Source organism: Monodelphis domestica, chromosome 5, assembly GCF_027887165.1.
Source record: "Monodelphis domestica isolate mMonDom1 chromosome 5, mMonDom1.pri, whole genome shotgun sequence".
Classification (NCBI taxonomy): Eukaryota; Metazoa; Chordata; class Mammalia; order Didelphimorphia; family Didelphidae; genus Monodelphis; species Monodelphis domestica.
This window is the reverse complement of record NC_077231.1, coordinates 101,620,676-101,633,429: the sequence shown is the minus strand read 5'-3', so window position 1 is coordinate 101,633,429 and position 12,754 is coordinate 101,620,676. Positions and strand designations below refer to the sequence as shown.

Sequence of the window (12,754 nt, the reverse complement as noted above, 5' to 3'; positions counted from 1 at the left end):
GTCTGGAAACCTCGGAGCCCTCCTTTGTCTCTTGCTTCTTCCTTTAATCCTCACAATGCCGCTTTCCTCATCCGGTTCTCCCCCACTGGTGCCTGTGCCCTTCAGAGGCTCCTTAACCATTCACAACCACCGGAAGAAGAATGTTGGTCTCGGCAAGGCGGCCATTGTCTTCAGGGAGAGAAGCTTGGGGTTCCCAGAGGCCTTCACCTCATTGTCACCCTTCTCTTCAGTGGATCCAGTTTGCTGTCTAAGACTGCCCAGTCTGGGCAAGATGCTCTTCAGCTGTGGAGTTTTCCCATCACATCCTATTTCCATGCCCAGCGTCACCTGTCCTGAAAAGCGTCTCAAGATCCTCCCCATCTGGAGGGCTTTCCTGTGCCACTTGGATTCTGCTCAGGCCAGGTTCCCTGGCCAGGTGGCTCATACCTTTGGCCAGCCCCGGCGGTGGTGGCAGCAGCTCCCCTGCTTTTCTGACCCACTTGATATTTTTAATCAGGCTATTGTAGTTCATCTTTCAAGGAATCTGGTAAGATTTTTTTTAAAACTCTTACCTTCTGTCTTAGAATCAATACTGTATATTAGTTTCAAGGTAGAAGAGGTAAGGGCTTGGCAATGAGGGTTAAGTGACTTGCCCAGGGCCACACAGCTGGGAAGTGTCTGAGGCCAGATTGGAACCCAGGACCTCCTGTCTCTAGGCCTGATTCAATCCATTGAGTCACCCAGCTGCCCCCTGAATCTTATACAGTTTTAACAAAGGCTCGTGCCTTCGATGGGACATTTTGGTCCTTGAATCCAGGGCTTTTTTTATAGTCAGCAGACAGGAGTACAATGGGCCCTTGTAATCGCTGTCCTATTTATTCAGCTACACAAGTGCACTCACACTCGTATTCCCATTTAGAGGCAAAGGACGTGGGTTCCAAACCTGTGTATATCTCTTGACCTCTCTGAGACTCGCTGTCTTCATTTCTCAGGTGCCTCCCAGCTCCAGATCTCCGAGCCTCCCAACAAAGCCTCAAACTGCTCTGGTGTCACGGAGAATCCTAGCTTCAGGGCCAGAAGAAACTTTAGAGCTGATCTGCTCTAGGCCCTTCATTTTGCAGGCGAGAATGCTAAGGCCCAGGGAGGGAAGTAAATTGTCTGAGATCCTGATAGCTAGTGAGAACAAAGACAGAATTGGAGTCCAGATCTTGTGATTCTAGCTACCCTAGAACCTTCTATCCCCCCTCCCCCCTCTGGAACATCACCAAAAAAACAAACAGCCCTCATTCTTCTCCCCCTTGATAGCCCTTCACGTGTTAGAAGGATAAAATGGTTTGTCAGATGCCCTGGCTACCTCTGGAGGAGGGGGGGTGGCTAAGGAACTCTGGCTAATCCTGGTGGAACATGACCAGTGTGGGTATGTTTCTGGGGAAGTGAGGAGCAAGAAATAGCCCTTTATTCTAGATCTGAGATTTTATCCATGTTGGGTATTCCTGGTCTGGAAGTTCCCATCTGTTAATACATACTGGCCACTCTTCTGTGTCATGAAGGCTTAGAGCAAGGATTCTTCTTCTTTCTTAATCTATTTTTAAAATTTAAAATTTATTTTTTTATTCAGGCTCTCCCTCTCCTCACACTGTAGAAGACACCAGCCAGCAAAATTTATCCATTATGTCTTTTGTGTTTCCATTTCTCAGTTCATTCTCTGGAGGTGAACATTCACAAGTTGTTCTTCAAATATTAAGTCTGTAGCTGTATGTAATGTTTTCTTGGTTCTACTCATTTCACTCTTCATTATCTCATGCAGTTCTTTCCAGATTTTTTAAAAGATTAATCTGCTCACTGTTTCTTACAGTGCAGTAGTATTCCATCACAACCATATGCCACAATTTGTTTAGCCATTCCCTAACTGATGAATATCCCTTTGATGTCCAGTTCTTTGCCACCAGAAAGAAAGCTGCTGTAAGTATTTTGGAACAGAGAGAGTCTTCCTTTCTCTCTGATCTCCTTTGAGATCAAGGGTTCTTAACCGTTTTGGTGTCTTGGCCCCATTTGACAGTGTAGTCAAGCCCATAGAGCTCTTCTTAGAATCATGTTTTTGTTTTTCACAAGTTTTAAGTTATTAAATAATTTTCTAAATCCATACTTTCTGTCTTAGTAAATTTAGTAAAAAGGAAAAACTACTTTTCTTTTAAAATTATTCTTAAAAAATCCTTACCTTTTGTCTTATAATTGAGACTAAATATCCGTTCCAAGGCAGAAAACAGGCAAGGATTATGCAGTTGGTGTTGAATGACTTGCCAGGGTCACACAGGAAGATTCTATGACCAGATTTGAATTTGAACTCTATCCACTATTTCATTTAGCTGCCATCTCATAATCACGTTTTTAAATGCAGAAAACAAAATACACAGGATTACAAAGAAAAGCAATTTTCCTAAAATTCAGCGATCCAAATATGATCATATAAAAATATGGAGACCCTCACCTGAGCATCCCTGTCGTAGAATGGCCTGGGCCACTAATGTTCATGTTAAATGACTTTGCTCAGGTTCCCTCAACTAGGATGGATTTGAGACCAATCTTGGGCCCAGGCCTTCTTGACTTTAAGGCTAGCCCTCTATGTCATGCTGCCTTTCCAACTCTGAAAATAACTTTTTTGGTGGTGGTGGGGCAGCTAGATAGTACAGTGGATAGAGTGCCAGGCTTAGGGCTCGAGGACCTGGGTTTATATCTGGAGTTAGACACTTCCTAGCTGTGTGGCCCTGGGCAAATCACTTAATTCCATTTGCCTAGTCCTTATCTCTCTTCTGCCTTGGAAACAATATTTACTATTGATTCTAAGACAGAAGGAAGAGTTTTTAAAATAATAGTAAAAAAAAGAAGTTTTTCCTTTTCAAAAACAAACAAAAGCATGCTGGCCCCGTGCCCACCAGGAGAAAGCCCAAACTCCTGAGCCTAGCATTCAGGGCTCTTCCTAATAGTGTAAGCAACATCTCTGCAGGTAAAATACCAGAAACAGCCTGTAGAAGCTCAACTAGCAGCTCTCTGTGTGAGGACTTTGATTGAAGAGGAGGCTTGAGACTGGAGGGACTGTGCTCCCCAGCATCCTTTCTGTAACATACAGCTGAAGAAACGGGAGCTCAAAGCTTGATTCTTTCTCCAGTTTTCCAAAAACATGGACATTCTCCAGGGTTGCTTTTGGCTGTCTTCTTTTTCTTTCTTTTTTTGTAAAAATATAAACCCTTACCTTCCTTCTTGGAATCAATACTGTGTATTGGCTCCAAAGTAGAAGAGTGGTCAGGTCTAGGCAGTGGGGTCAAGTGACTTGCCCAGGGTCACACAGCTGGGAAGTGGCTGAGGCCAGAGTGAACCCAGGACCTCCTGTCTCTAGGCCTGACTCTCAATCCACTGAGCCACCCAGCTGCCCCCTTCCTTGTCTTTCTTGATCTCTCTTGCCATGACTTCAGTAGGCTCCATCTGTCTTCAGCTCTGACATCCCTCCTGAGCAGCTTGGGATAGAAGAACACAGGACACAGAAAGAGACCCCAGTTCAAATCACATCTGCTACTACTCACTCTTTTTGTGACTAAGGACAAAGGACTTTACCTTTCCGTGCCTTAATTCTGTCCTCTATGAAACGGATTCCTTTGAGGTTCCTTCCAGCCCTAACATTTTCAGCATGTCCAGGCATCTTGTGGTCCCTTGTGCTTGTCCTTCTGACCACGTGAGCTCCACAGGCCCCAAATCCAACTCCATGCCTTCCCCACATGGGGGCTCGTCCTAGCTTCCCCTCTGTTTATGTCAGAAATCAGTCATCAAGCACTTCTTGAGCTCCTCCTACATGGGCCAGCTTCTGTGGATGCAGACCCTTCTCCTTGGCACCCAGACTCCGTCCAGCCAATAAATCCTCTCATTCTACACTTCGTAAAATCTTTTTCTCCACTCCCTCTTGACCAGTGCTAGTTTAGCCACTCTTATGGTGACTTGTTGCAGCACCCTGCTACCTGACCTCTGTGCCTCCATCTACTGTATAGGGAAATTGAGTGGCCCAGGGGATAAAGGGCCAGACCTGGCATCAGGAGTTCAAATCCAGCCTCAGGCACTAGCTGTGTGACCCTGGACAAGTTGCTTAACCCTGCTGTCCTCATTTTCCTTATATGTAAAATGAGCTGGAGAAGGAAAGACAAATGACTCCAGGGTCTTTGCCAAGAAAAACTCCAAAAACTGATAAAGAGTCAGACATGACTGAAATGATTGACCAACAAGCAATCTTCCTAAAGCCCAGCTTACCTCGGATCACTTCCTCTCCTTACCAGCATTCAGCATTTTCCAAATAAAAGTCCAACCCTTTGGCTTTGCATTGAAGACCATTCTAAACTCCCGCCATTGCTCCGTTTCCCCCTCTTCCACTTGCTATTTTCTAAAGACTTGGGCCTCCGTCTACCCCAGACCTTTGGCTCTACAGGTCTAATTCCTTCATCTCTGCCTCAGGGGGCCCCTCTTCCGTGAAGCCTTTCTGGATTTCCCAAGGAAGAGCTAGGCCTCTCCCTCGTACTGTATAGCCTGTTAGCTTTGTATTTCTGTTATTGTACTTTTGAATTCAGCCTTATGGTTAGTTCCTTGCATCTGTTTACAGAGAACATTCCTCATTTATCTCTATCTCCCTCTAGTGCCTAGAACAGAGTCTTGTACAAACAGTTGCCCAGAAAGTTTTTAACAGGGCTGAAGATGTGGGAATTAAAGGCAGTAAAGGGGGAGATTGAAACTATGGACGACTCAAGCCTCAGACACGCTGTCCAGGGGCTTGAGGGATCCTACTCTGTTCTCTCAAAGGCAGCACAGAAAAGGGAATGCCACTGAGAGGGAGGTCCAGAACATTGCTATTTTCAAGGATTCTGCGGGACAGAGGATAGGGTGGTCTGACCTTTATGCCAAGCTCTACAGGAGCCCTAGGAAGGGCATGTGTAGAAAGGCTCCGTCTCAGACCTATCAGAGGTCACGCAGTCTCTCTGTCTGAGGCTGGCTCAGTCTCCCCGTTGCACGTGCCCTACCATCTTCAGGTTGTTGTCTGAGAGCCCCTTTTCAAGTGTTTTTTTTTTTCATTAATTTGGGTTACATTAAAATTCCCAGGTATCCCTCCCCTCCCTCACACTAGGGAAAGCATCACTTGACAAAGAAATGTACAGATAAACTGTCTTTTGTGTTTCTAGTTATCATTTCTTCTTTGGAGCTGGGCATTCGCAAGGTATTCTTCAAACATTAATTCTTCAGCTGTATATAATGTTCTCCTAGTTCTACTCATTTCACTTTTTATAATTTCATGTCATTTGTCCATGTTTTGTTTTGTTTTTAACCGTTACCTTCTGTCTTAGAATCAATACTAAGTATTGGTTCCAAGGCAAAAGAATGAAGGCTAAGGGCTAGGCAGTTGGGGTTAAGTGGCCAGATCTGAACCCTGGACTTCCCACCTCTGGGCCTGGCTCTTTAGCCATCCTTTCCATGGCTTAAAAATAAATTAACCTGTTCATCGTTTCTTACCACGTACTAGTATGCCACCACAATCACATGCCACAACTGGTTCCGCCATTCCCCAGTTGATGGACATCCCCTCTCTTTCTGGTTCTTTGCCACCCCGAGGAGAGCCGCTATACACACTTTGGAACACGTTGGTTCTTTACCTTTTCCCCTGATCTCCTTGGGAAACCGACCCACCAGTGGTATTGCTGGATCTAAAGGCATCTACAGTTTGAGAGCTCTTTGGGCATGGGCCCTTTGCACAGCCTCGATGTCCGGTGGGCTCAGCTGGAAGAGGGGTAGCCTCTTGGAAGGACTGCCATTGCCCGCACAGCCCTCTTGTTTATTGGCAGAAGTTAAAAAATCGATTTCTTAAACACTGGCCGCCTGCCAAGCCTCTGGGGTCCCAGGCCTCAGCCCTCCAGTGTTTGCCTCATGCCCAGGGCCAGCCCTTGTCCTGCATAGAGCCTCTCTTCCTGTCGTCTCCTCACGAGATTCAGACCCTCCTTCTAAAGGGTTTGAGAGGTCAAGACAGCCTTCATTATTTCCTGGTCTTGCTGGAGAAAGGAATGGAGCCCCTGCTTGATTTTTTTTCCCCCTTCCTAGGCTAAGCTTGCCAAAGTCGGGCGTCATACTTGTTTAGCAAATCAGTGTGCTTGGAGGACTTGGTCTGGGGTTTGGGGTGTTGGTGATAGGCCCAGAGCGGTGACTCACATGTTTATGCTTCTTAGAGGCCAGCCTCCCCATCTGGGGCATTTGGTAACCCCTCCTCCTTCTGGAAGGGCCTGGCAACATTCTTTAGATGCAGGAGGCTCGAATTTTTTAGAGCTGTGATTTTTTTAGAGTAGGTGATTTAAAATGTTTAGAATCCCTACCTTTCTCCCTCCCTCCCTCTGGGGATACGTGGAGACACTCTGGACTGGCCTCGCAGGATCTAGAGTGCAGGAGCTCCGGAGTGGAACCTTGCATGTTACATTGGGGTGAACCTAAGTGGAAACTAGAAATACCTGGGAGCCTCTTTCAAGGAAGCCCTGGGAGGACCTGATTTTGGCCTTGGTGGGTAGGTATGACAGGCCTGAGCGTGTTTATGTGAAGCCTGGAGAGGCTGAACCCTGAATAAACCAGGCAGATTACATGATTTACGAGGTTTCCCAGTGGGCATGTGCAGCGGATGCCCGCCATCTATCTAGGTGTGGTTTCCCCTCCTGAATTCCACTGGCCTCTGGGCTAGGGGATTACCCAGGGCTGTCCCAGCTCCACGTCTGGAAACAAAAGGGCTTCTGTGGCTTTGTTTGGGATGACGGGAAGCAGCTAGGAAGACTTCCCCCTGTGCAGACCTGCATAAAAGGAGGACGGGTAGAGGAGAGAGGTCGAAAAGGAAGGGCGGGAAGCTCTGGGCCCGAAAAAGGTTCACCTAGAATTGTAGCATCTTAGAGTGGGAGCCGAGGGGGAGAGGAGGCTTTGATCATCTAGTCCAGGGTTTGGGACCATTTCATTTGTGTGTGTCCTGGATCTCTCTGGCAGGCAGTCTGGTGAACCCTATGCACTCCTCAGAAGAGTGTCTTTAAATGCATTAAATAAACTACTTGGATTCAGGGGGCAGCTGGGTTGCTCAGTGGTTAGAGTCAGGCTTTGAGCTGAAAGGTCCTGAGTTTAAAAATAAAATACCTTGGATTACAAAGGAAACCACTAACAGTGACATAGATATCAAATATATATTTTTAAAAGCAAGTTCATAGACTCCAAACTAAGAGCAGCCCCAGCTGTAATCCAGCCTGTTGTCCCCAACATGCAGAGCCTCTGCTTGGACCTGCTCCCTTCCTCCAGGAAGCAGCCCTGTCTGTTGCTGAAGGACTGCTTATTTAGAGGTTCTTTCTTGTTACTGAGTTCAAATCTGCTTCCTGCTGGGTAACTTTTGCTCCTTAGTTCCATTCTGTTCATTCTAAGACAAAAAGTAAGGGTTAAGAAAAAAGAAGGGAAGCTCCCCGAGGGCAGGCCCCAGCTTGCATAGTCTGGCAGAGAATCTAGCTGTAATAAAGGCACCTTGGGTTGTCTCGGGAGCCACAGGCTAATTGGTACGGGGCGTTTGGCTGATAAACTGACCAACCTTGAGGCATAGACTTAGCTCTGATTGGGAACCAAGTTGTCGATCATCTGGTCCAGCCTCCTGCCTCCAGAAACAGAAGACAGTGATCACAGAGGGGACAGGACTGGGCGGCTGAGGCCCGGGGGAGGGTCACTCGCCTGGGCTCTCACCGAGGCAGGATTCACATCTAGGGGTTCCTCACTCCACATTCGTTGTTCTGCCCACTACCCCAACCTGCCTTTCGAGGCGGGACCAGCCAAGGCCACCCAGGAAGTGTTCTTTGCCTTGGCTTCCTAGCCTTGGCAGTCCGTCTGTTTTATTTTGTGTTTCTGGCCATTGGGAGACTCCAACATTTGGGGCCAAATTAAATTGTTTCTTGGGACACCGGAGTGGAACATGTTGGAATTGAAGCTGTTCCTTGTCAAGTTTTTAACCTGTTCAGCCGGCAGGTGGAGGAGTCTCTCCAGCGGTGAGGACAGAGCAATTGTAGCTGCCAGCGGCCAAACCCCTGGGCTGTGGCCGATGGACTGATGCTTAGTTCCAAAGTTCATTCCATGTGTCCACAAGCCTTAGGAATGGGTCATGGGCTGGGTGCTTTGAAAGGCGGTCCAGCAGGCCTTTCTTGGGGTTCTTTGCCCAGTCTTGGAAGTGGGCCTAATATCTCTTGGTCCCTCCTCTCTCCTGACCTAAAGGGACTTTCCCCGGGGATACAGTAAAAGCTCTGGGCAACTCTGGGCAAGGCATTTAGCTTCTTAGAGCCTCCATTTTCCTATCTATGAAATGGGCACAAGCCTTATATAATTGAAACAGATTCACTGTGGTTTTATGTGGGCTCAAGCAAACGTACGTGTGTGTGTGTGTGTGTGTGTGTGTGTGTGTGTGTGTGTGTGTGTGTGTGTTAGAGAGAGAGAGAGAGAGAGAGAGTTTTTATGCAAACCAGTGGAAAGAATGGAGAACAGAAGCGGGGAAGAACCTTTCCCAATGACAACTCTAAAGAGAAGTTGTTTTGCTAATGAGTGATGTGGGCCGCCACAGCCCAGGGGATGGGTACAAACAGGGTATAAGTATTTGAGGATTGGGGGTCCTAAGCAGGGGATTGATGCCCCTCTGCTTAGCATTCCAAAGGGCATTTCTCCAAAGCTCTTCATCATGTGGCCCCCTCCTTCCTTTCCTGTCTTCTCACTTCCTGACACATTCGCTTTGATCCAGGGACACTGGCCCCTGACTGCTACACAAACAAGATTCTCCATCATCTCTTGGCTCTGAGCATGTCCTCTGGATGTCCCCCAGGTCTGGAATGTTCTCCCTCCTCTGCTTCAATGACTGACCTCCCAGGCTTCCTTTAAGTTCAAACTAAAATCCTACCTCCTAGAGGAAGCCTTTTCAACCGCTCTTCATTCCTGTGCTTTCCCTTTGTTTGTGATTTCCTATTTATTCTGCATGAAATTATTTCTGTATGTTGACTCTTCCATTAGGCTGTCAGCTCCTTGAAGACAGGGGGCTATCTTTGGTCTCTTTTTGCATCTCCAGCCCTAGCTCAGTGCCTGGCACATAGTGCCTAGGACTTCATACATGTTTATTGGTTGCCATGTTTGTGCCCTGAGAATGAAGTTCCCCTGGTCTAATCCTTGGGTGTTTTCTCCCCCTCTCCAGGTTCACTTCCCACTCTCAGGGCTTCCCTAAGGGAAGCCATTTCCACGAAGCACAATGATGGTGACCCAGGCTGTGCTGGCCCCTGAGCCAGCCTCCCCCCCGACCACAGCAGCACCCCCCAGCTTCTCCTGGATCCCCAAGGGTAGCCCGACCGCTATGGAGCAGCCTATCTTCCTGATGACCACAGCAGCCCAGGCTATCTCTGGCTTCTTTGTGTGGACAGCTCTGCTCATCACTGGTCATCAGGTGTGCATTGGGATGCCTGCCTCTCTCCCTCCCCATGATCCCTGAGCTCAGGCCTACACGCACTTAGGCCTTTGTGGGGAGGAGGCCAGAAGGCTGCTGGGTGATGGGAAGGTGGGAACACCCCATTCAGGTTTCTGTCATGAGCTCTAAGAAAGCAGCCCTGATTGCCTTGGCCCTTCAGATCTGGGTATTTCCCTAATATCCAGAGGAGACAGAATCATTAGTTTCTTGGCAGCCTTGGGTTTGGCTTTGACTCCCATGGGCATCTGTTTGGGGGATGGATGGCTTTGGGATTGGGGAACAGCTTGTTTTCCAAACCCCTTCTTTTGGGCTTTACTTTATCTTCCCCAAATCCCAGGGATCTGGATGGGCCCAGTGTAAGTTTCTTTTTCCTGCTCCAAGATGGTTCCCACACCCAACTCTGGGGGCCACAGAGGCCTTCTGGGAGATGGACAGTGCAAAGATTTTTCTATTTTATCATTGGAGCAATTGAAGTACCAAGAACTATCAGAACCAGGCTTGGAACCCTCATGTTCCAGGTCCAAATCCTCACCTCTTTTCACCACCCTGTTCCTAAAGGGAAACTGAGGCCAACCACAGGACTCACCTAAGCTTGTGCGTTCTCTGGTAAGCATAGACCAGATTCCTGAGCCCAGGCTGCCCCACTCTTACTGGGTTAAGCAGTAGGATAGACCTCAGTGGTCTTTCAGGGGCCTTGGGGGAGGAGAGAAGAGTTCCTGAGCTCCTTGTCCAGTGGTGCTAATTCCTGGCTCTGCCCCAGATCTACAGGCACCTGTGCTGCTATAGCTGCCCCAATGAACAACGCTATATTGTCCGCATCCTCTTCATCGTGCCCATCTACGCCTTCGACTCCTGGCTCAGCCTCCTCTTCTTCACCAATGACCAGTACTATGTGTACTTCGGCACTGTGCGTGATTGCTATGAGGGTAAGGGACTGGCATCTGCTAGGGGGATGGGCAGATGGGGACCCCTGAGGACTTGCCCAGATGGGGAAGAGAACATTGGGACACCCCAGTGGCATTCAGAGAGGGGGAAGGATGTTAGGATATCCCAATAGTGTCCAGAGACAGTGAGGGAGCATTGGTGCCACTTGGAGGAGATTTGATTCCGGAGTATCAGAAAGGAACATTGGGACACCCTAGTGGCAACTAAAGAGGGAGAGGGAACATTGGGGCATCTTGAGGGCATCCAGGGAGAGGAAAGGAATGTTGACCCTGGTCTGGAGAGCCTTGTTTTGAGACAGTGCCTGACATTCCCCTGCTGCTGTTCATAAAGCCCCCAGACTTTAGGCTTTGCTGCTTGTCCCACTTAAAAATAGGGTGGGCTGGCCCACCCTCAGACAGGTTTAATTAGGGCTTCATTTCTGAACTTTCCTAAGATAATGGAGGGCACAGACATTTGTAAGGAATTAAATTAAGAGGTTTGACTAACTATATGAGAATTGTAAGATAATACTGTGGTCGCCGATTTTAAAATTAATACAGCCCAAGTCAAAATTACTTTCAGTAGCTTTATTTACAAAGGAGTGGAATGAGTGAAAGTAGAGAAATGTGAAAGAAAGTAGAGTAAGAAATCTAGCTTATTATCCTAAATGTTGCTCCAGTCCTGGCTCAGCCCACATGGGGTTTATTAACCTCTCAGCAGGAGGATTTGGTGTTGAATTAAGCAAGGGTTTAATCCATGTGGCCTCCTCCAAGAAGGGGAGGCTTCTCCAGAACTAATCTCTCCGGAAGCCAGGGAAGGAAGGTCAGCTTTTCACTCACCAGGAGAAGATCCAGGAGCAGTCTTACCAGAAGCAGTCTAAGAGCCTCAGTCCCAATCCAAGCTCCTTCAACCTAAAAATTCAGGATGAAGACCCCTTACACAGGAAGTTTATCATTTTTCATAGTACTTTTTTACACCACTTCCTGTCCGTTTCTCCACTTTACAGGGACCAGTTGCAGTCTTTAAATTTGCGTAGCACTGCCCAGGGGGTGGTCAGTCTCTTCTGAGTTGTCACCCACTTTATCAAATGACTTGGGAACCTCCCCTACTTAGTGTTAAGTAGGAGTGTCTATGCTTTTGGTTGATTAAATTTAAAAGTAGGCAAGGGGGCAGCTGGGTAGCTCAGTGGATTGAGAGCCAGGCCTAGAGACGGGAGGTCCTAGGTTCAAATCTAGTCTCAGACACTTCCCAGCTGGGTGACCCTGGGCAAGTCACTTGACCCCCATTGCCTAGCCCTTACCACTCTTCTGCCTTGGAGCCAATACACAGTATTGATTCCAAGATGGAAGGTAAGGGTTTAAAAAAAAAAAGTAGGCAAGAGGAGAGTCAATCCCATTTTCTCAATCCCATCTTCACAATCCCCCTGTGATCCTTTAGGAGACTAATGGATCATTTAAACATAACTATCTTATACCTCTTAAAATCTTCTAACTAAAGGTGCATACAATATTATACTTTCTAAGAGGAAACTACAATAGTTAGAGAGCAAAACCAATGTTTGCTAGATTCATTGACAAAAAGCCAATTAGAGGGCAATCCCCTTTGGCATAAGAGTTTACATTCAGAATGAATGTGTTCAACCCCCTTCAGTTCAATCAGTTACACCCCAAAGTACATTCTGGATCTTCTGATGCAGTGGAGATTTCTTTATGGCTCTTTCTCCAAACAGTTCATTTTCTAGATTCAAGGAGTTAGTGAGCTTTTTTTCCTGAAATTTTTTCCCAAAAAATACATTTTTTAATCTTGGATTTTGTGAAAATTATACACATTTTCCCACTGATACACTGGAGAATGGGAAGCACCCTTTGGTGCCAAGGACAGAGTTGGGGGCAGAGCTGAGCTTCAACCTTGAGGCTCCCAGGCCTCTTCCCATGAGGGAGGCTATTCCAACAGGCTTGTGTTCCATCCCTGTGGGAAACGAGCAGGGAGTAATCAGGATGGAAATCCTTTGGTGTTCCAGGTCTGCTCCTGGTCATACTCCTTTGCCTGAGGGGCCAGCCTCTTGTGGATGAAGTGGGGAGAGCTCCTTCTGTTCCTTCTCTCCAGGCTAGGATGTGGTCCTGCTACAAGAGACTAGTCCACTCCCCCATTGATGGAGCATTTCCTAGTACACAGATGGGGCCTTCCCTGCAGCAGTCCTGTAAGAGTGGACAGTTCAGTCATGCCCCCAACTTAACAGGTATAGAAACTGAGGTTTAGTGAGTGGGGGACTTGTCCGTGGTCATGTGCTGAGCAAATGAAGGGATTTGAGGACTAGAACCAAGAGCC

At 47.5% G+C, this 12,754-nt stretch overlaps 1 protein-coding gene across 4 annotated transcripts in view; it reads left to right on the top strand.

Annotated features, from left to right (window-relative positions):
* The window catches only part of TMEM184B (transmembrane protein 184B), a 53,587-nt gene that overhangs the window by 20,719 nt on the left and 20,114 nt on the right, over window positions 1–12,754 (top strand). For all 4 annotated transcript variants that reach the window (XM_056798931.1, XM_056798930.1, XM_056798929.1 and 1 more), the window contains 2 exons: window positions 9,236–9,481; window positions 10,263–10,428. In XM_056798931.1, coding sequence (XP_056654909.1) covers window positions 9,290–9,481; window positions 10,263–10,428 — 358 coding nt within the window. In that variant the 5' untranslated portion in view covers window positions 9,236–9,289. The remainder of the gene's footprint in view (window positions 1–9,235; window positions 9,482–10,262; window positions 10,429–12,754) is intronic.